Source organism: Triturus cristatus, chromosome 7 (genome assembly GCF_964204655.1).
Source record: "Triturus cristatus chromosome 7, aTriCri1.1, whole genome shotgun sequence".
In the NCBI taxonomy this organism is placed as follows: domain Eukaryota; kingdom Metazoa; phylum Chordata; class Amphibia; order Caudata; family Salamandridae; genus Triturus; species Triturus cristatus.
This window is the reverse complement of record NC_140590.1, coordinates 1243990893-1244014001: the sequence shown is the minus strand read 5'-3', so window position 1 is coordinate 1244014001 and position 23109 is coordinate 1243990893. Positions and strand designations below refer to the sequence as shown.

Here is a 23109-nt window from a genome sequence, read left to right as displayed (position 1 = left end):
TCTCTAGGATCCTTTTGGTGGACATTTTTGCTTTTGTCATTTGCTAAGCAGCTGTGTTTATATATTGGTCCACTCTACCATTTCATGCCTTGTGGATTATTTTGGTTTCTGCTGCTCCGTACTCACCTTTCCTATGGCGTGTCTGTCTTGTTACCTATGACACTGTTATCAACTGCAATTCATGGCCAGTGTTACTCCTCCTTACATCGCTAACTGGAAGTAATCAATTTATATGGGGAAGTTGCGTAAACCAAAGTTTGTTTTTGTGCCTTCCAAGAGTGTTCAGGTGGCAGTTTCTTCATCTTCTTCAGCCTCAGACTCTTCTACTGCCACAATCCAAATGGCTGGAGTCACCTCTGACCGTTCCTCAGCGCAGCCCATATTGAACAAGACCTCTCCTCTTACTTCTTCCACTAAGCGCTTGAAGCATGACCCTTCATCTCCGGACAAGCCATCATCTCCCATTTCTATGGAGTTACTTCTAGAGGAGATACGCGCCTTGCGACCGTTTGTAGAAGAAACTAACAACAAAATGCAATTTTTGGAGGAGAAATGGTCGACCATGGACAATAGGGTGACGTCTGTGGAACAACAGGTCTCGGTGATACATGCTCATTCTCAGCGGATATCCCCTTTGGAAAAGTCAGTCCTCGCTCTCCAACAACATACCGAGGACTTAGAAAACAGGAATAGGAGGAATAACCTACGTATTTACGGTTTACCGGAATCCTTGGAAGGTGATGATCCTGTGTCATTTTTTACCTCTTTCCTTCCCAAACTTCTGGATATGCCGCTTACTACTTCTCTCAGTATCCAAAGAGCCCATAGACTTGGTTCCCATTCATCTGCTTCAACGAAACCAAGAGGTGTCATCATTCTTTTCTTGAAATTCACGGACCTCCTCTCAGTACTTTCTGTGGCTAGAGCCAAGCGTCAAGTTGCCTGGCTGGGTCAGAGAGTGTTTCTATCGCAAGACGTCTCCAATGCTACGGCGTCAAGAAGAAAAGAATTTCTGAACCTTCGTGCTCCTCTACGGTCTCTTGGAGCTCGATATGGCCTATTTCACCCATGTATCTTTAAAGTTACTCACCAGAATCGCACATGGACTTTTCAAGATCCTGGAGAACTCAAGAACTTTATTCATATTCAATCTAACAGTGGCATGGATACTTCCACTCCTTCTAGTGGCTGACTGATTGTTTAATTGACTGTTTAATTGCTGTTCTTTTTCTTTTTTTTTCTTGCAGCAATTCTGATGATGTTTCATTTTCAGGTTTACCCTTAGATAATTTCTACTAGTATAGTTTCTCTCCTGGGTTATCTTTCCTTTACTGATTACTTGCATTGATCTTGCAGTTTTTTTATGTCCTGATGTAGATTTGTGGATGTACTTCCCTTCAATTCTTGTGGTCCTCTTCTTTCGATTTTTGTCCTGGTGCGGTTAGGACTCCCGTCTTTCAGGCGTTCCATCTTGTTGAGTGTCACCACTGCCTTCTTACATGTCCCCCTCAGGTATGTTACTCTCAGTCGTCCTTTTGGATATGTACTGTCTCCTCTTGCTCTCTCTTCCTTCCTTCCCTCCTTTTCTTTTCCTTTCACTCATTGGTTAAACTCATTTTCTTTCTTTTTTCTTTCCACTTTTGCCCTTTCTTCTACTCTCATATCTGTATCGAGTTCTTTTTTTTTCTTTTTTCCTTTCTCTACTTCATCCTTACTTTTTTTTCTGATGTTACTTGCTACATTCATTTCTTTGCTGTCTTACTTTTTGGCGTTTTCTTCCATATCTCCATTATTGTATTTTTTGCTTCTATTAATATTTTACTATTTGATAATTCAAGGTTGTTTCCTGGAAGGTAAAGGGTTTTATTAATCCTATTAAACGGCAGAGAGTCCTTTCCCATTTAGCCTCCTCTAACCCTGACATAGTTCTTTTACAAGAGACCCACCTTACCGAAAGTGAATCCCTTAAATTAAAGAGGAGCTGGGTGGGTACAGTCTTATTTTATCCTCCCACTAACAAAAAGAATGGTGTTGTCATTTTATGTCACAAGAAATTACAATGTAAAGTTTTGTCACAAGAGAATGATACTGATGGTAGGTGGATACTGGCAAAGTTACTAATTAATGCTGTTCCTTTAACTGTTTTTAATGTTTATGGCCCTACGCAACCTGATTGCTCTTTTTGGCCCCTAATTACGAAAAAATGCATTCAACATATGGATGAACTATTTATCCTAGTTGGAGATTGTAACCAGATTGTTGATCCGTTCCTTGATCGTAAATCCACAGTTCGCTTCATTCCTCACAAGACTCATCAACAATTTCTTGACACTATCTTACAATTATTGACTCTTGGCGACTATCTCATTCTGATACTTTGGACTACTCCTTTTTCTCTCCTCCTCATACCTCTTTTTCTCGTCTTGATTACATTTTTCTCTCTCAATCTTTATCTCAAAACTTATTGTTTTCCTCTATTGAGCCTATAGTAATATCGGACCATGCCCCTGTTGTTACAGATCTTGATTTGCTTCCTCCGCACCCCAAGCCTTCTCGCTGGCGCTTCAATAGTTCCCTTCTTACTGATCCTAACTTTTCTTCCTCTTTTCGCTCTTTTACCAGGGATTTCTTTTTGCTTAATTGTGATCCTTCTATTCCTCCCTATATCCTCTGGGACTCCTTTAAGGCCACGGCAAGAGGATTTTTTTATTGATTTCGTCTCTAAGAAAAAGAAACAATATCTCCAGAAACGGAAAATCGCATTGGCTCATATTAAGTCTTTGGAACATAAATTTTATACTTCTTCAGATACATTTATTTCACTAGACCTTTTAAGAGCAAAATTGGAGTTCAATAAATCTACTACTGATAATGCGTCTTCGATACTTCTTCGTAGTAGTGCTTGTTACTATGGGGGTCGTAATAAGTCAGGGAAATTGTTAGCTAATTATCTTAAATCACGTAAGGAGCATACTCTTATAGATTCTATTTACTCTTCTGATAATATTCTCCTACACAAAGATAAGGAAATACTTGATCAATTTCAATTGTTTTATCAGCATCTTTATACCCCAGAGTCTCCTCCAACTCCTTCGCTTATTCAGTCCTATTTTGAGAGACTTCCTAAACCCTCTTTCTCTCATCTCAATTTTTCGGACCTTGAACTTGATCTTTCCTTACACGAACTTTCCATGGCTTTGGAATCTCTCACTAAAGGTAAAACGCCTGGCCCTGATGGTTTCCCTGTTGAATTTTATTGACACTTTTCTGATCTTTTACTTCCCAAGCTTTTAAAACTTTTTCAATCATTTTACTTATCTGGCAAGGCGGAAGGTACTTTTCAAGACGCTACCATTTGTCTTATTCCTAAAGATGGGCGTGACCCCCAATTCTGTAAAAATGATCGTCCGATTTCTTTGGTCAATGTGGACTATACATTATTTGCTAAGTTACTTGCGCTACGCTTAGACCCCTTGATGCCTCATCTCATTGGTAAGGAAAAATGTGGCTTTGTTAAAGGCAGACTTACCTCTGCTAATTCTCGCCTTTTTCTTAATGTTTTGAATAATGCTTCATCTCTTTCTATTCCTTTAGCCGCTATTTCGGTTGACGCAGAAAAAGCCTTTGATAGAGTTGATTGGTCTTTTTTGTTTGCTTCATTACGTTGGCATGGCTTTGGTGCCAATTTCAAATCCCTTATCCCCCTGTTATACTCTGCACCCAAAGCTTCGGTGCTTGTGAATGGTCAGGTCTCCTCGTCCTTTGCTCTACAACGTGGCGTTCGTCAAGGGTGTCCTTTATCCCCTCTTCTTTTTATTCTAGCACTTGAACCTTTTTTGTCCTCCATCCGTAACAATAACTACATTTTTGGTTTTCCTTATGGTAATAATCAATTGAAACTTTCTGCATACGCAGACGATATTCTCTTATTTATTTCCGACCCAGAAGTATCTATTCCTCCCTTATTATCTGAATTCGACTCGTTTTCATTGGTGTCGGGTTATAAGATTAATTCAGATAAAACTGAACTCCTCCCTCTCACTAAAACCTGTCTTCCTCATTTTTTCTCTACTGGCTTTGCCTGGAATACTTCTAAGATCAAGTATCTAGGTATTTGGTTCTCTAACTCTATTTCTTCTTCAATTAAGTTAAATATGTCCGCAGTTTTGTCCCGAATTGATAAATCCTTTCTTACCTGGAACCCCCTATTTCTTTCCTGGTGGGGTCGTTTGGACTCCATAAAAATGATGATAGCCCCCATTCTAATATATATTTTCTCCATGTTACCCGTCCATGTTCCTTCAATCTATTTTAAACGTATTGACTCGTCCCTTTCGAAATTTCTCTGGAAGAACAAAAAATCCAGAATTTCTCTTGCAGCCCTTCGAAAGTACAAAGCGAATGGTGGAGTTAACATTCCAGATTTTGGTCTTTACCATAAATCCTTCTCGTTACGCCAGGCCTCGAGATGGCGCTCATCAGACCTCTCCCCTTTTACTCCTCTTTGGCTCCTCATTGAACAAACATTAGTATTACCCTTCTCCTTCGATGAAGTTGTTCGTTTCTCTACCAAGACTCCCCATACCTCACTTCCCTTATTCAAGCATACTTCTTCGCTTTTAAGACCTCTGGTTTCCCCTACTACCATTACGCGTGAATCCTTTTTAAACACCCCTATTTGGTATAACTCATTTATCCTTGTGAATAATAGACCTATATTTTGGAATTCTTGGAGATTAAAGGGTATCATTTGGATTAATCAACTCTTTAATGGACTAGTACCTTGCTCCTTTCCCAATTCCAATCCTTATTTCATTGTCCACGATCCTTTTTGCAGAAATTTACTACTCTCATGACAATAATTCTTGACCGCTATTACTCTCTTCCTTCTTCATCATCACCTATCCCTCAATCTCCTCTTCTCAAAAATCTTATTAAAATCCCTAAAGCGTCTCTTATTTATAAATTTTTCTCCTCTCCCAATCCAGACCGTACTAAGACTAAATTGGAACTTTCCTGGGAATCGGACTTCGGATGTACTTGGTCTGTTGCTCTTTGGGATAAACTTTGGTCCAGATCCTTACAAATTTCCCGCTCGGCTTCTCTTACCCAATCTTTATTTTATCTAAATCACAAACTCTATCTTTCTCCTCTTTCTTTGTCACGTTTCTTAGCCTCTTCTGATTCTAAATGTTGGACATGTGGTACCCCTAATGCTGATCTTCTTCATCTCTTCTTCTTCTGTCCTGCTGTTTCTGCATTCTGGGGGAAAATGTGGCCATACTTTACTCGTATTTTTACACTTTCTGTTCCTTACTCTATAACTCTTCTCTTTTTAGGTAGTCTTTCTCATTCTTCAGACGTTTCTTCACACTCACATGGTCTTTTCGATCTCATGCTTGCTCTCGCATTCCAACACATTTCTTCTAACTGGAAGTCCCTTACTAATCTCTCAGTACAAGGTTGGTGGGACACTTTATGTCACTTTTACAGACTGGATGTTGCCTTTGCCTCTTCCTGCAAACCTATCCGTAATACTGATCTTTTCTGGTTGCCTCTCACTTCATACCTGGATCGATTGACCCTGGAAAAATCTCCACGTATCAACTCAGAAAACTTCAAACCTCCTTGATGGATTCCGACTCTCTCCTTCTTGTCATTTTTTACAGGTTTCTTATGTTATTTCTTTTTTATGCTGATCATTTTGTATTATTTATTTATATCATTTGTTTATATGCCGTATTTAATCTCTAAGGTTTATATTTTGCTCTGTTATTTCTTATTCCCCTCCCACTTACTCCTCCCTTTTTCCCCTTTCCTTTGTCTTTAAAATCCTCATAAAATGCTTTCTGTCTTTTTAATATTTGATATTAGCACTGTCAATGTTCTATATTATATTTAAGCGTGTTTTAGACTTCTGCTGATATCTTTACATGTTAACAATTTTCTTCAATAAAGCTTCTCAAACATAAAAAAAAATACAGAGCAATGGGACAGCTGTGCGCAATAACTCAGGGGGCACCTTCGAAGCCCCCACAGACCATGACCACTTGGCAAGTGGTGCTGGTCCCTCAAATAAAGCTGCTTCCCTGCTCAGTGTCAAACTTGATTCTGTTCTGGCAGCAGTGGAGAAGATTGGCACCACTCTGGAGACCACACAGACCTTCCTTTAAATGCAAAATCGAAGTGGTGATGACAGATCTGATGCTACTTCATGTTTTTTACTGCAAACTTGCGGACAACGTTCATAATGCTCAGCTAAAACATGAGTAGCTTAAGCCATGCACTCAGGAAATTGACTCTTCAATGCGCTTAATAGCAGATCAAGTTGAAGTCCTGGAGTGCCGCATAGAGGATGCGGAAGATCAAAAATGCTGCAGCAATGCAAGAGTAGTGGGCCTGCCAGAGTGGGTGGAGGGATCGGACGCTGTTGCCTATGTGGAGCAATGGTTGTGGTGGCTGTTGCCCCAGTATGCCTTTTGGCAGTTCTTCTCGGTGGAGCATTCTCACCATGTGCCGGCATGCCGGCTACCACTAGGCTCCAACCCTAAACCATTCCTGTTTTGCTTACTACACTACAGAGACAGAGATGCTGTCCTTTGCAAGGCATGGAAACTGAGTGAAGTTACAGTGGGCAACGCACGCATAATGTTTTTCCCAGACAACACTGTATTTGTGCAAGAACAACAGAACTCTTTTCTCACAGCTAAACGTCCGCTTCATGAGCAGGACACCCGGTATGCCCTCCTTTTCCTTGCACACTTAAGGGTGGCAGCAGGGGGTAAAGCACATTTCTTCAGTTCCCCAGAAGGCATGTGGGACTGCTTGGAAGCAGCGGGGCACTCCACAACAGACCGCCCTTAACAGGCTGGTGCCATGACTCATGGCGGGACAGGTTTGCAACACTGTGGCAGACGTACTCGAACATGACACTCTTCTCAGTTAAAAAGCACACCTGATTTGGAGCAAGTAATAAGGGAGGGATGTCAAGCATTAGAGAATACAGCAGCGATTTGTAAGCGGGGGAGAGGCTAAGGGCCGGATGAGGACTCTGACAAGTTAATAAGTGACAATGGCTCTTCTAAAACATGGCCTTGTCAGCATTCCATCCATCATTTGTTTGCTGTAACACTTTTCGCCCTAAGTGGGATGGGTATGCCCAGACGTGGGTCCCTTGCTCACTGTACCACTGGATTCAAGCTAGCCTGGCTGAAGAAGGGTGGCATACCCTGAAACCGGTCCCAGGATGCTTGTTTCCAGTCCAGGGAGGACCTGGCCTGGCAGTTCGGTCTGGACTGTTGCCATGGGGCACAGGGTCAAGACTGATTTGCATATGGCTGGGTCTAAACTGGGGTATCGTAGTGGGCAAAAGAACAATAGATTTAATCCAGATCTTTTGACTGGGGGAGAATGTTTGCATTGTCAGCATTCCGTCCATCATTTGCTTGCTGTAACACTTTTCGCCCAGAGTGGGATGAGTATGCCCAGACGTGGGTCCCTTGCTCACTGTGCCACTGGATTCAAGCTAGCCTGGCTGAAGAAGGGTGACATACCTTGAAACCATTCCCAGGATGCTTGTTTCCGGTCCAGGGAGGATATGGCCTGGCAGTTCGGTCTGGACTGTTCCCATGGGGCACAGGGTCAAGATTGATTTGCATATGGCTGGGTCCAAACTGGGGTGGCGTAGTGGGCAAAAGAACGATGGATTTAACCAAGATCTTTTGACTGGGGGAGAATGTTTGCATTGTCAGCATTCCGTCCATCATTTGTTTGCTGTAACACTTTTCACCCAAAGTGGGATGGGTATGCCCAGAAGTGGGTCCCTTACTCACTGTGCCACTGGATTCAAGCTAGCCTGGCTGAAGAAGGGTGACATACCCTGAAACCGGTCCCAGGATGCTTGTTTCGGGTCCAGGGAGGAACTGGCCTGGCAGTTCGGTCTGGACTGTTCCCACGGGGCACAGGGTCAAGACTGATTTGCATATGGCTGGGTCCAAACTGGGGTGGCGTAGTGGGCATAAGAACAATGGATTTAACCCAGATCTTTTGACTGGGGGAGAATGTTTGCATTGTCAGCATTCCATTGATCATTTGTTTGCAGTAACACTTTTCGCCGTAAGTGGGATGGGTATGCCCAGACGTGGGTCCCTTGCTCACTGTGCCACTGGATTCAAGCTAGCCTGGTTGAAGAAGGGTGACATACCCTGAAACCGGTCCCAGGATGCTTGTTTCGGGTCCAGGGAGGAACTGGCCTGGCAGTTCGGTCTGGACTGTTCCCATGGGGCACAGGGTCAAGACTGATTTGCATATGGCTGGGTCCAAACTGGGGTGGCGTAGTGGGCATAAGAACAATGGATTTAACCCAGATCTTTTGACTGGGGGAGAATGTTTGCATTGTCAGCATTCCATCGATCATTTGTTGGCAGTAACACTTTTCGCCGTAAGTGGGATGGGTATGCCCAGACGTGAGTCCCTTGCTCACTGTGCCACTGGATTCAAGCTAGCCTGGTTGAAGAAGGGTGACATACCCTGAAACTGGTCCCAGGATGCTTGTTTCCGGTCCAGAGAGGACCTGGATTGGCAGTTCGGTCTGGACTGTTCCCATGGGGCACAGGGTCAAGACTGATTTGCATATGGCTGGGTCCAAACTGGGGTGGCATAGTGGGCAAAAGAACGATGGATTTAACCCAGATCTTTTGACTGGGGGAGAATGTTTGCATTGTCAGCATTCCGTTCATCATTTGTTTGCTGTAAAACTTTTGGGAATGATCACCATTTGTTGGAAGTACTGATTGTAGACGTGAAGTTCTTGGTAAAATATTGTGAGGCTAGAACATGGTGAACGTGAGACTATATATAGTAAGACGTGAGGGTACTTAGGTGTTAGGCAAGAAACTACCTAGGCAGTGTCGTATAGCTTTTACTTTCTCAAGTAAAACTGTGCGTTTGTTGGACAACATAAACGTTGGACTGGTGCAAGACTGATTCTGGGTACCTCTCAGGATATGTTGGCCAATAGTCTTGGTAGCTCACAGTGCACCATCTGTATTCATAACCTTACAGGGTAACAAATGTATGTGCAACCTTAGAACATGAAAACCCTGATCTCCCAAGGCAATCGTTGTAACAGACCTAGAACCTGTTCACTAAGTCACTTATGCATGCCCAAAAAGATACACAAGAAAAAAACAGTATGCAATTTCATAATTTATTGAAGCTGTGTGATTCTTAAATAAAATTCTTGCAAATAATGTCATTAATACTACGAGAATGGTGACGAAGATGAACAATTCAACCATGTTGCTGATTACAGAAATAGATATGCTTGCATATAAGTACTGTAATATAGTGTACTCCTACCTAGAGCATTCTAACCTCTCATGTCTAATGTGTGGATCTGCCAAATCCCTGTTGGGTGGTCTAACTCCCCATTAACTCTGGGTAAGTGTCAGCAAGCTGCCCGTCTTGGTGTAGAATAGGACAGCATCCCTCGCATGAGGTGACAGGAATCAGCTGAGCTACGATTCCGGCATGGATCTACCTCTCAGTGCAAGCAAAATGTTCCTCTGAATAAACAAAGGCTTGATGTCACATCCTCCATGTTACCATGCCGAAACCTCAGTCAGGCAGCTATTGTTTATTCTATTGTGATAGCTCGGTCGCCGAGCAGCCAAAAACAAATAACAACATTGTGCGTGCTGAACTTAGTCCTTGTACAGTGTGTTCAAGGTGTTTTGATATAGTGCTTACAAAGTGGTATTGAAAGCAAACTGAGTAGAAGGAATGTTATCCTTTGTGTGCATGCAAATGAAAAGTGTGTCAAATGTCATTGTGTTTAAGGGGAGAGAAGGCAACTTAAGAACGTGAGCATGTAAAGATGATGTTTCTTAACCAGGCCTAATACCTTCAGTGACAGCAGGTTTCTCTCCTGGTTGCAGGTTGGGAGCAAGTTGGATAGGTGACAAGAGGGTTAGCTTGGCCACTGTGCAGATGAAGAGCTGGTGGAGCTGAAAAGTGTATTTGAGCTGCAATGCTCTAGTAAGGAATTTATGGTGTTGGTTGCTAGGAATGGGCTTTATAGTAGTGAGGTGTGATGGTCTAAGGGTGTAAGGATTTGCCCTGGATTATTGTTAGTGCAGACCTGTTCCAAGAAAGAGCTATTTTACACATTATACTGTCATCTGGTGTGTTTGTGCCATGTCACCCGATTGGTGTCAGTTCAGGAGAGTAGGCCACTGAGGTCTCTTTTGCCCTAGCTTTTCGAGTTAGAAATTTGGCCCATATGATGAAAGAGGAAGCAATTGGGTAGTTAGGTCTGAGGGTTGAGCTAGGGCTGGGTTAAGTGCTTGCATCCTGTGAAAGCATCCCCTTTTTCCTTTACCCTACACAAATGAGGGCTGGTTAGTTTGGTGAATCTTCCTCCCTGCAAAGTAAAAACTTAGGATCGGTGTTTACCCTGGTGGGCAATTATTGCTGCTACACATAAAGACTTGTAGCATGTAACGGTAAAGTTGTTTTATCAAAGGGTTGTGGGTGCAGTAGCTAACTACGCTACGTGGCGGATTCAGAGTTTTTGCATGAATTTCATGTTTTTAATATAATGCGTAGATAGCAAATCTCCACAACCTCCGCTAGCGGAGCGGAGTTCATTGCCCATGGAAAAGGTGGTCCCCATAAGCGCAATACTTTAAGTAAGGGGGTTTCTTCTCAAGAGCCCCCCATGATAACCCTCTGGCTCAGAAACCATGAGAACCTGTGCCTCATGGGAACATCCATGGGAACAACCGAATGATGGGACATGGGGTCACAAATGGATTGAGACCAGGCCAGTTGTACGGGGGTAGCTCTCCACGAGAAAATACAAATGCTAATGGCCTAGCGCGTGGTTCCCCAAGTGGGGGGGTGTAAAGAATATATTAAAATTCCCCCCTGATTGTACACCATATACACTAACCTTGATGGGGATTCCCCATCTCCCCTAAGCTGTCAAAGCCTTATTATTAAATCAGCTCACTGGTGCTTTCGGAAAATGCCGTCCCAGATAAACTGGTTTGATCACATCATCATGGCAAGGCTGGTGAGCTGGTTGGGTTACACCGCTAAGTCTGTCAAAGGGGATTGTGTGGTGCTTAACTTTAATGACGCCAGGTGTGTGCATTTCGCTTTGAAGCATCTCAGAGACACACCTGGTGAACTGGTAAAGGCTTGCCCATTGGGTTTTTTCTATCCCCCCCACCAGGGGACTATCCTGAGACAACGGCCCCCATGGGTAGGCTTGAATATCTACTCCTTGTCACAGCCCTCTCCATTTATCTACCGGAACCGCATTGATGCTCCCTCATGACTTACTGAAATTGACTGACTGTTCAAACAATTTGGGCAGCCAGTCGAGAAGAGAACAATAGGCCCACAATGCATCCACCTAGGGAGAGACTCTTATAAAGGTGACTCTGGTAGCAAAGGGCATGTAGATCCAACCGCCACCATTCCGTATGTACCCATCAACATTAATAAGAACCTAAACAATCCTGAAAACCCTTCTCTCCCCCTAAATCAATTCTCGAAGGCAACCACGTAGCGGAGGGGCCCGGCCTAGTAGCTCCTGCTACTGTGACTGTTAGTAATAGTACACCTGTGGGTTTAGCGAATCAGGGAAATACCACTCTTCTCCTTAATATTATTCCTGGACATTGCAGGAATTTTCCCCAAACTGACCAACAAGGTTCGGCTAGAGTACAATAGGGGTTTTGACATCATCTGCCTGCAGGAAACTTGGTATAGGGATGACATAATGCTGGACGGTTATTGCTCTTTCACTGTTCCTGCAATACCTTCTCCAGCAGGGAGGGCTAAAGGAGGGCTAGTGTTGTTAATCTCTGTCAAATATGGGTCTATAAAAGCCCTTGGCGTAGACTCATCACCCTGGTATCAATTAATTTTGATTTCCAATTTGATGCAGGTTAAGATACCAATGGTTAATTGGTATTACAACATCTTTGACCAAAATTGCCGACATGTTATTGAAGCCCTACAGGCGGAAATTTCAAAAATTTCTTGGAAGTGGCAGCTATTATGTATCCGTTGGGTGGGGGATTTTAACTGCAGTACCTGCGGGTATAGTGCCCAACGAGTCTGTGGGCTGCTGGACACAGAGGGTCAGCCTCAACCGCACTTTAGCCACACACCGCAGGGCGAGGCTTTAAATTCCATCATTATTGAGAATGACCTAAACCTTATCAATAACTTGGCCTGTAGTTCCTTACCCCAGAACCCCACTTATGTTGGGGGTGGCAGCGAACGTTTTGTTGATTATATGTTTATTTCCATGAAACTTTTGTCGCTTACCAGCGACTTCAAGGTGGAACCCAATAATGCTACTGACCATAACCACCTCACAGCTTTTCTCAGTATTGCAGCCCAGGCAGGGAAAGGTGATGGTCGCCTGATTCATTATAATCCTAATAAAGGGGTAAGATTAAACTGGGTTAAAACGTATTCTCGCGAAAGCCATCATCAAAGAGGAGCATTACTCTAGGGCAAACAGGCATCACCAACAACTTGAGGTGATGGGTCTCTCATGCTTGTTCCCAGCCGAACAGCAATTCTATCTAACTTTTACCTCCAATATACAGATTAGATTTCTTTTAACAAGACTTCGCTTACGCACTCTGCATTTTTTAGTGGCATTCCCGAGTGACTATCAGATGCGGATGACACAGTCTAAATGGCCTTGACAGCAAATAGCTTCCAAAAATTGCTTAACGCTTTTACGGATTTTATGTCGGCACTTGATTTAAAAGTTAATTTTATTAAATTGTACATTGTGTTTGGCCTCAAACTGACAAAATCTAGAAACTTTGCTGTAATGGGCAAATGCATTGATAAACTGAATAATTTTACCTGTTTAGGGAACTTATTTAATAACATGATGAACTGGGAACCACTCATACCAGCAAGAGTGCAACATACAAGTAGGGTTGTGGAGGGGCTATTTCGCTTCGCTTCCAAGCCAGATCACAAGTCTGTGAAAGAGTTAGTTACCCTCTACAAAGCTAAATGCTTGTCCGAGGCAACTTATGGGGCAGGGGTGTGGGGGCACCACAAAAGCCGCCAACTACAGGTTTAGGAAAATAATTTTATAAAAAGGCTATTGTTGACCCTGAATAGCACACCCACACTCCTCTATCATCGAGAGATGGGGTTGGAGTTCTTAGAGGACCGTATAGGCATTTCCCCCTTGCTCCTATGGGCAAAGAATTGGCTGTCTAACGAACTGATGTTCTCAAGGGATGTGACCAAAGATTGTATTAATCTGGATAGTGCCCTATCGATCCCTTGGCCCCGATTCATGAGAGATACATTTCATGAGATAGGCCCGGGGAATTTCTATGACAATCCTCATTGTATTCTCGCAAACGCGAAAGCCATCATCAAAGAGGCGCATTACTCTAGGGCAAACAGGCGTCACCAACAACTTGAGGTGATGGGTCTCTCATGCTTGTTCCCAGCCGAACAGCAATTCTATCTAACTTTTACCTCCAATATACAGATTAGATTTCTTTTAACAAGACTTCGCTTACGCACTCTGCACTTTTTAGTGGCATTCCCGAGTGAATCAGGGTGGGCCGACAAACTTATGCCCTACCCGCGTGACAACTTGGCAGCTCAGAGCACCATGCACTTTATCTTATTCTGTCCCATTTATAAAGAACCCTGGGGGAAAATGTTTAGCTCCACTTCTAAGGGAAATCTGGCCTTGTACATATATGATGGTTTTAACTTTCTGCACTCTTTGGCCACTTCTGCTATCTGCACCGCGGTTTCTACCTACATTAAAGTTGCAATGGCTATTAGAAAGTGTTATGAGCTATAGAAGCCAAACAGGAATGTTGTAATCTTTCAATGCACAAGTTTTACATCCCTGGAATGTTATGATCAGTGATATATTTATCTGTGCTAGGTCTTTTTTAATTAAAGATGATATCTTTTCACTGTCAGAATCTTATGATTTTCTTTTTCTTTTCATTTTAACCACGCTGTCTTAAAATTGTGTTATGAAATTTTAAAACTGTGGTATTTGATTGTGGTTTTGTGGTTCTTGGAACCAGATAAAGTTATTTTGAATTGAATTGATTTGTTTTGATCATATTAAAGTATATGTTTCCAACACACTTCAGAATTAACTAAAAATGTGCTTAATTGGTGCGTTGCTAATTCTACCATATTCTGAAATACTTGCACAGTTCATTTAAAAGTTGTGTGCTAGAAAAAAACCTTTCCTACCCCAGTATCCAGCCAGATTGTCACATAAATCGCCTCACTTTGAAGTCAGAGAAAGAAAGGTGAGCACCAAGCTCCCTCCAAAGATAGAGCCTGACATTTGACCTGTCTTTGAAGGCGCAGCATATGTGGCAAGATAAGAGCAAGATTTTTAGGCCTCTTTTCAGAAAGGAGCACCTGTGGAAGAATTTAAGGGGACTTGGTATGAAAAAGTTTTGTTCCTTGGAAGGGAAAAACTCGCCATTGACAGCCTAAAACAAATAAAGCCAGAAAATGTGAGTTACAAACCACAAAACAATAGTAAGCAACAGGCGTAATGCATTCCCAGGGTAGCTGTGATGGATTCCGACCATCTGACAGTCGCGGCGACCAATCCAATATGGCCGCCGACGACACTCCAGGAAGGGAAGTCAGCGGTCTAGCTGACATGGGAAAGGAGGCGGACGTGCCCGCTACAAAGAGCCGGTGAGAGGTGACTACCGGATGTGACACGGCGGAATCGAGCGTCACGGAGGGAGAAGAGTGGAGAGCGAGCGTCACGGAGGGAGAAGACTGGAGCACGAACATCGCGGAGAAGGAAGAGAAGAAGGACAATGACCGCTCGTGGAGCACTGCCCCCGAGACCACTGCTCTCCCTGAAGGCGAGGAGACTGGGTCTCCCAACACCACGGCCCTGGAGGGTCGTGGAAGCAGGCAAGTGCCGGGCGGGTATTCCTCATTTCTTAAGGGACTGTGGGGACGCATGAAGGGCACCCACGAGTGATCACAAACTTCCCCTGTGCACTAGACACCTCTTCACAGGCAGCAGGGCACTGGTGACGGTCTGCACTACCCCACCCCTATTCTAAAAAAAGGACAAACAGATAGTCTAAGTCTGTTTTGTTTTTCTTCTTTATTTTATGTCCTTGGGTCCACGAGTGCCTGTCTGAAGAAACCTGGAACATCGAAGAAGCCCAAGGAGAAGAACCCGCAAGATACAAGCCATATTCCTGTAGCCCTCATAAACCATACTGTTTCCTTCAGCATATGTGGAGCTAACATATGCAAATATAGTAATAAAAGAAGGGAAGAAAACCGTATCTCGCTGTGTCCAACATACTTATCCAGGAGAGGGCAGCGGGGTGGAAGCTCACCACAAGGGAACCACAACAGAAAGTGGTGTCAGAAGTGGGATATTTCTGTCTGGGAAAAGACAGGACCCTGACACGGAGGCCATAATTACCCAACTAGCAGAAGGGCAACGCCACCTGCAGCTTGTTTTTGAGGAACAGACCAAACAGGCACAGCGGGAAAGAGAGGCTCTACAGACTGCCTTAAAGGACCAAGCAGCCCTCTTAACGCCAACCAACAAGTGCAAGACACTGCGGTTTTACGCCGTACAGACGCTATAGCAAGCGCCCGGGTACACCCGAACGTACCGGGTTCAGTGCTCCAGAAATTCCAGCAAGGGGATGATCTGGATTATTTTTTTGTAAACTTCGAAAGGGTTGCTTCTACAGCTGCGTGGCCACCAGAAAGATGGGGACAATACATTGCACCTTTACTATCAGGGGAATTACAGGCCGCCTATCAGGCTGCCAACCCGGCCGGGGTCACTAGTTACGCGGACATAAAAAGGGCCATCCTTGAGCGGTTGGGTTGTGACCAGGAATACTATCGGTCCCGATTCCGAAAAGAAAAATGGACTATCGGCGACAACCTGAGGGCCCTGTATTATCGCATAAGGGATTTAGGGAATCGGTGGTTGCAACCCACCACCTCCTCCATTGACGAGCTCACAGAAAAAGTGTACCTAGAACAGTACTTTGAAGCTCTACCCTATATATAACACCAGGGCGTGGATAAAGCAACACCCCAATCTTTCTGTTACGGTAGCTGTGGACCTCGCTTGTGCATACCACCGTTCTCCTGAGTTCAAAGCCCCTACACACAGATCTCAAATAGGACCCCTAAAGCCACCAAGTAAAACAATCACACCGTCCACAGAGCAAAGAGGTCAAGCATTCACCCGGCCCCTGCCCAAAACACCCCCCTCCGGACCGGTCCCGCCTGGGCCACAGTGTTTTCACTGTGCCGAGTGGGGGCACATAGCCCGGCACTGTTCTTCCCGCCCTTCCCCTCAAGAGCCTATGGAAGTAGGGTATACTCGGGGACGCGTATTGGTGACAGGAAAAACTCCGGACCGATATAGAAAAAAAATACACATAAACGGAAAACCGGTTCTCGCATTCTTAGACACAGGGTGTCACCATACAGTAGTCGACAAGGCTCTAATACACGACTCCCAATTAGTAGACGACGAGTGCATACAAGTAACCTGTGTCCATGGAGAGAAGAAGGTGTATCCACTAGCCGAGGTACTGTTAGACATAGAGGGGGAGTCCCTGTTGAGAAAAGTGGGGGTGGTACCGGACCTCCCTGAATCAGTCTTGCTGGGAACAGACCTTCCCAGGTTTTACGAATACCTACAGACATACACCCCTGCCCCAACCCCAGTGACATGGTTGCTTAATGCCCCTTTTCACAATGAAGAAATACAGGGAGCATCCCCTAAGACACCAAAAACACGAAGAGAGAAAAGAGGAGAACGGGCCAGGTATCTATCAGCTAAGCCTGTATTTGCCTCCACAGACATGCCTCAAGAAGCAGGACGAAGCGTCCAAGCAGCCCAAAGAGACGATACCACCCTACAAAATGCTTGGGAGCAGGTCCAGGAAGAGCAACCGGATAAGGTAGGACCCTTCCTTTGTGTAAAAAGGGGACTTCTGTATAGGGTATCACAAGAAGGGGATAACCGAAAGGAACAGTTGCTGGTTCCCCGTCCCTTTAGAGAACAGGTATTGGCCTTGGCCCATAGCCAAACTGGGGGTGGACACTACGGTAAAGAGCACACCTTACGGTATCTATTGCCTAGGTTCTATTGGCCAGGGGTCTACCAAGAAGTAGCCAGGTACTGTGCAGCCTGCCCCCGTTGTCAGTTGGTTAATGTCCCTTCTATCCCCAAAGCCCCGCTCCAGTCCCTACCTGTAATAGATGGGCCATTCAAAAGGGTAACAATGGATCTGGTAGGACCCCTGATCCCGTCTGCTCGGGGACACCAGTACATTTTAGTCCTCGTAGATTACGCCACGAGATACCCAGAAGCTATTTCTCTGACTTCCATAACGACTACAGCGGTTGCCCATGCTATGGTCTCCTTCTTCTCTCGAGTAGGGTTTCCCCTGGAACTGTTAACGGACCAAGGAACCCCGTTCATGTCCCGTTTAATGAAGCAGGTGTGTACCATACTCAGAGTAAAACAGATACGCACATCGGTCTACCATCCCCAAACAGATGGGTTGGTGGAGCGGTATAACGGTACAATAAAGACCATCTCGCGGAAAAGCATAGATAAAGCAGGAAGGGATTGGGACCGACAACTACCCCTCGTCCTGTTTGCCATCAGGACACATGAACAAAGATCCACAGGGTTCTCACCTTTCGAGCTTCTGTTCGGAAGACGTCCAAGAACACTCTTGGATATGGCTGTAGAACAGTGGACAGAGGGAGAAGATGAAGGAAAGTCCCTACTCCAATATTCTGCCTCCCTGAAGGACACATTGTCCTCCCTGTGGGAGGAGGTCCATGCCAACATGGAGAGTGCACAAAACAGACAAAAGCAGCAATACGATCGACACGTTAAACTCCGGGAGTTTTCACCTGGGGATCTGGTACTTATCCTTCTGCCGAACTCCGAAAAAAAACTCATAGCCACCTGGCAAGGCCCCTACAAAATACTGAGTAAAGTAACCCCTGTCACCTACCGGGTAGCTGTACCACATAAAAAAGACGCGGGCCAAATATACCACGTAAACCTCCTTAAAGCGTGGGAGGAACCCACTCCCATAACCCCAGTCTCAGGAACAGCCATCCACCACATCACCGTAGATAGACCGATAGAAGTGACCCTCCCTCCCCAAGAATGGAAAGGAGAGACTCACGTACTACTAGGAACCCAAATGACGGAAAAACAAAGACAACAAATACTAACGCTCTGTGCCAAGTATTCCTCTGTCGTATCAGGGACCCCAGGGAGAACGACCTTAGTAGAACACGAAATAATCACAAAAACAACCCAACCAATCAAACTACAGCCCTATCGTATCCCCGAGGCCTGGAGACAGGCAGTGGACCAGGAAATACAAGACATGCTAAAGGCTGACATAATTGAGCCTTCTCATAGCGCTTGGTCTTCTCCAGTTGTCCTAGTCCCAAAACCTGATGGTAGCATCCGATTCTGCATAGATTTCCGCCGGGTAAACTCTGTGTCCAAATTCGACGCCTACCCCATGCCAAGAGTAGACGAACTAATTGAGCGATTGGGAGGCGTTAGAGTAATGTCCACCATAGACCTAACAAAAGGCTATTGGTAAATTCCATTGTCTCCGGCGGCCAAAGAGAAAACGGCCTTCTCAACACCATCAGGCTTATACCAGTTTAAGGTTTTGCCCTTTGGCCTCCACGGGGCCCCTGCTACGTTTCAACGGTTGATGGATACAATCTTAGCCCAGCATCAACGCTTTGCTGTTGCCTATCTAGACGACATTGTAGTGTACAGTCCAGACTGCAACACCCATCTAACTCATCTAGAAGCGGTCCTAAAAACATTAGAAAAAGTGGGCCTTACGCTCAATCCAAAGAAGACCACATTCGGCACCAACCATATAGAGTACCTAGGTTACGATATCCGGGACGGGTGTATAAGACCACAAGTCAACAAAGTAAAGGCCATTGCAAACCTACCCCGACCCACCGGTAGGAAAGGGATCTGCTCCTTCCTTGGGCTGGTGGGCTATTATAGGAGATTCATACCACAATTCTCTGAACTCGCTAGTCCCCTTTCCGATCTGCTTACTAAAGAACATACAGGAAAACACCTCCACTGGTTTGGTCCTCAAGAAGAGAGCTTTCAACGGCTAAAAAGAGCCCTGTGTACTGCCCCTGTCCTTCTCTGTCCGGACTTTCAGAAAACCTTTGTCCTTCAAACCGACGCCTCAGGGAGAGGCCTTGGGGCAGTACTATCACAACCAGATGAAACCGGTGATTTACGCCCCGTCCTATACCTCAGTACGAAGTTGTTTCCCAGGGAAACCAAATACGCCATGATTGAAAAAGAGTGCCTTGCTCTTAAATAGGCGATGGAAGCTCTACAGTATTACCTTTTGGGACGTCCCTTCCTTTTACTAACTGACCATGCCCCTCTCACCTGGCTGTCACTCCACAAGGACTCCAACCCCAAGGTCTTACGTTGGTTTCTTTCTTTACAGCCCTTCACCTTTGAAGCCATACATATACCAGGAAAACTCCAAACGAATGTAGACTATCTCTCCAGGTTTCCTGTCCTCGAATGGCCCGACCGTCCATTCCCGGGGGGAAGGCAGTGTGATGGATTCCGACCATTTGACGGTCACGACGACGGCGGCGACCAATCCAATATGGCCGCCGCCGACACTCCAGGAAGGGAAGTCAGCGGTCTAGCTGACATAGGAAAGGAGGCGGACGTGCCCGCTACAAAGAGCAGGTGGGAGGTGACTGCCGGGTGTGACACGGCGGAATCGAGCGTCACGGAGGGAGAAGAGTGGAGCGCGAGCGTCACGGAGGGAGAAGAGTGGAGCGCGAGCGTCACGGAGGGAGAAGAGTGGAGCATGAACATCGTGGAGAAGGAAGAAAAGAAGGACAACGACTGCTTGTGGAGCACTGCCCCCGAGACCACTGCTCTCCCTGAAGGCGAGGAGACTGGGTCTCCCAATACCACGGCCCTGGAGGGTCGTGGAAGCAGGCAAGTGCCGGGCAGGTATTCCTCATTTCTTAAGGGACTGTGGGGACACATGAAGGGCACCCACGAGTGATCACAAACTTCCCCTGTGCACTAGACACTTCTTCACAGGCAGCAGGGCTCTGGTGACGGTCTTCACTACCCCACCCCAATTCTAAAAAAAGGACAAACAGATAGTCTAAGTCTGTTTTGTTTTTCTTCTTTATTTTATGTACTTGGGTCCATGAGTGCCTGTCTGAAGAAACTTGGGACATCGAAGAAGCCCAAGGAGAAGAACCCGCAAGATACAAGCCCTATTCCTGTAGCCCTCATAAACCATACTGTTTCCTTCAGGGAGCGGGAAAATGGGGAAGATAAGGATGAAATTAAAATAAAAGTAGCAAGTGTATAATGACAAATGTTGAGGTTCAAGGGAATGGTGAGGCATTAAATGGGGGTGGCTATGTAGCTCGGGTTAAAGGGTTGATTAGATGTGATGGAATTTGTAGTAGTAACGTGGGATGTTTAGTATGAAAAGCATTGTCAGAAATAAAATAGTGTTACCAAGGACCCATCCATTAAAGCAGCCTTTTACACACACTATTTATGTCTGTTGCGGTTTCACTGACTTGCTGATTTACATTAAGCTGCAGTTGTTGTCTGTCTTTTAAACCGTTGTCAGCCCCATTGTTATGACATCTGTTTTCCTGCATAGTGCAAGAGAAAGGCTAGTGAGGCAGGATTGCCCCCTTTAGCAGGTTCACCTGTGGTGGAAATAGCCAATACAATCATTTGTGCATTTAACATTTACTTGCAGAATCCAGGTGAAACCTTCACATTGTATCTTCTCCAATATGTTGTGTTCAACCACCTAAATGCTTTTTATACATACTCAGGATCACATACATTTTTTTTTCATTTATTGTCCTTTTGGTATTTTATTGGGTTACTTTCTCCCACGTTTAATCAATAGCTCTCTGACTTCCCCACCCTGGGAAATATTTTTCCCCTGCCTTTTGCCCCTTTCTTATTTTCCTATTTTTAGCATACCTTTCTCTTGCCCACCTCTTTCTCTGGCTGTTTTCTTGTATCCATCTATAGTGGAAGACCTAATGTTTTTTGATAATGGACTTGAGATTGTCCACGATACTTGAGCCTGTATTATATATTGTGCTTCACGGGCACAACGGGTGTGTGCACCTGCTTTGATCGCCCCGGGACACAATGGTATTATAGAAGGGCGGCAGACACTTGTCCGTCCCCTTCTATAATACAGGTAGCACTGATGCACATGTTGCACCAGTGCTATCATGACAGGGTCTTTCCTCATTTGCATGTGAGCGTGGTCCCATGCAAATGAGGGAATCACTTTGCCTCGGCACCCTTGCTGTATTACCAACATGGGCGAGTTTGCTGCTGCCCTGGAGGCAATACATTCATTCTAATATGTCACACTTTCTTTGCTTGTATCCGATGCACCCTTTAAAAAGGTTCACCATGGTACAAACAAGGAAAATGTGCCATATCCGTAATACGGCCCCTGGTGTCTTTTTGAAGGATAAATGTCATATTTTCATTAAAAGGTTTTTCAGGATTTTGTCAATTTACCAGACAGGAGATTCTGTGGTTTTAAAAATCGTGATCTTTAAATTAGGGAAATATCTAAACTGAAGTACATCATCGTAGGACAATGCTGGAAAATACACAGGTAACCAGAGCCTACAGGAAGGGGCCTCACAATTAGCATTATCACTCTTTGCACTACCACATATATATTTGGGAAACTCTCTTTTGATCACAAGTAAAGGAGTGTCCATCTTTAGTTTACTTTATTGGTAGAAAGAACTCTATTATCCTGTCTTCTCGTGGCCACTGAGAGAAAACAGGACTATCAAGGACCCCAGGAATAAAATGCAGTTTAATGTTCATTTTAAAAGAGGGAAAACACCTCTCTAGCAAGCTGGAGTGAAACAAAGAGGAGCTGAAATGTAGAGTTATGAAATGCATTTTATATTAAAGAAAGCCCATCCCATCCTTGTCGCCAACTATCGTACAGAAAGCCTGGTCAAACCACACATTTGTTTCTCAGTTGGAGCTTTACTCAAGCTGCTATGGCGTGACCTCTCCTCGCCAGCCCCAACGCTCCATTGACAACATCTGAACTATAAGCATAACATTCCTAATGGAACCTGGAAACCAAGGTTCCACATATGCCATGAATACGACACAGTTCTCGTGCTCTGTGGTATGCTGGCCATTGTAGCAGCCAGTTATAGAATCACAAACCCAACCAATGATGGACTTACCTGGCTGCTTTTCTCCCTAGGGCCTCAACCACATACTGTAGATCAGTATAGCTGAAGCACCCAGACACATCACCTCTTGGGTAGTAATAGAGCAGGCCAAGGCACATCTCTTGGCGGGTGCCTAATCCTCCCTGTACCCAAAGAGAAAGAGAGAAGCTGAAGTCTATGGTGCCCCATTTTGCAGTACAGTTGAATTTAAGGATAATTATGCAGCCACAATGATTTTAATGAAGGATTTTGGGATCAGATTTCATGATGGGAATGGGATGATGCATTGTTATCTGGACTCCGAATGTTGGTAACTATAGGCCTGTTTCTGTATGAACTAATATGGAGAGAAGGGTGATGTGAGCAATGATGTTGTTAATAACTCATGTAGATACAAAAGAAGAGGCAATTGCATTTCAGTACAAGTACAGCTGTAAATTCAGGCGAGTCAATCCAAGGACACATATTCAATATATGAACATATCATTTAGAAAAGCTTTCTTCTGCAGTGCTTCACCTACATTTATATATGTGTGTAGTTTTTAATAGCTGGTAGTTTTGACCTCTCTGCCACTTAGGCCCTTCAAATAGATCCTAACTGCATGTACTTTCCCAAAAAACTAAATAGTGCTTGTACTGTTAAATTGGCATCTATGACATTTTTTAAGTCAGCTGTAAAGTACACTCAAACTACACTGTATGTCGAAATGTCAAATTCCAAATGTGAGATGCAGAAATGTT

At 44.6% G+C, this 23109-nt stretch overlaps 1 protein-coding gene across 1 annotated transcript in view; it reads right to left on the bottom strand.

Moving 5' to 3' along the window:
* Window positions 1-23109, bottom strand: part of LOC146811707 (putative DBH-like monooxygenase protein 2) — a 243735-nt gene that overhangs the window by 28796 nt on the left and 191830 nt on the right. Inside the window, exon 11 of the mRNA XM_085618699.1 lies at window positions 22381-22511. Within this exon, the coding sequence (XP_085474825.1) occupies window positions 22381-22511 (131 nt within the window). The remainder of the gene's footprint in view (window positions 1-22380; window positions 22512-23109) is intronic.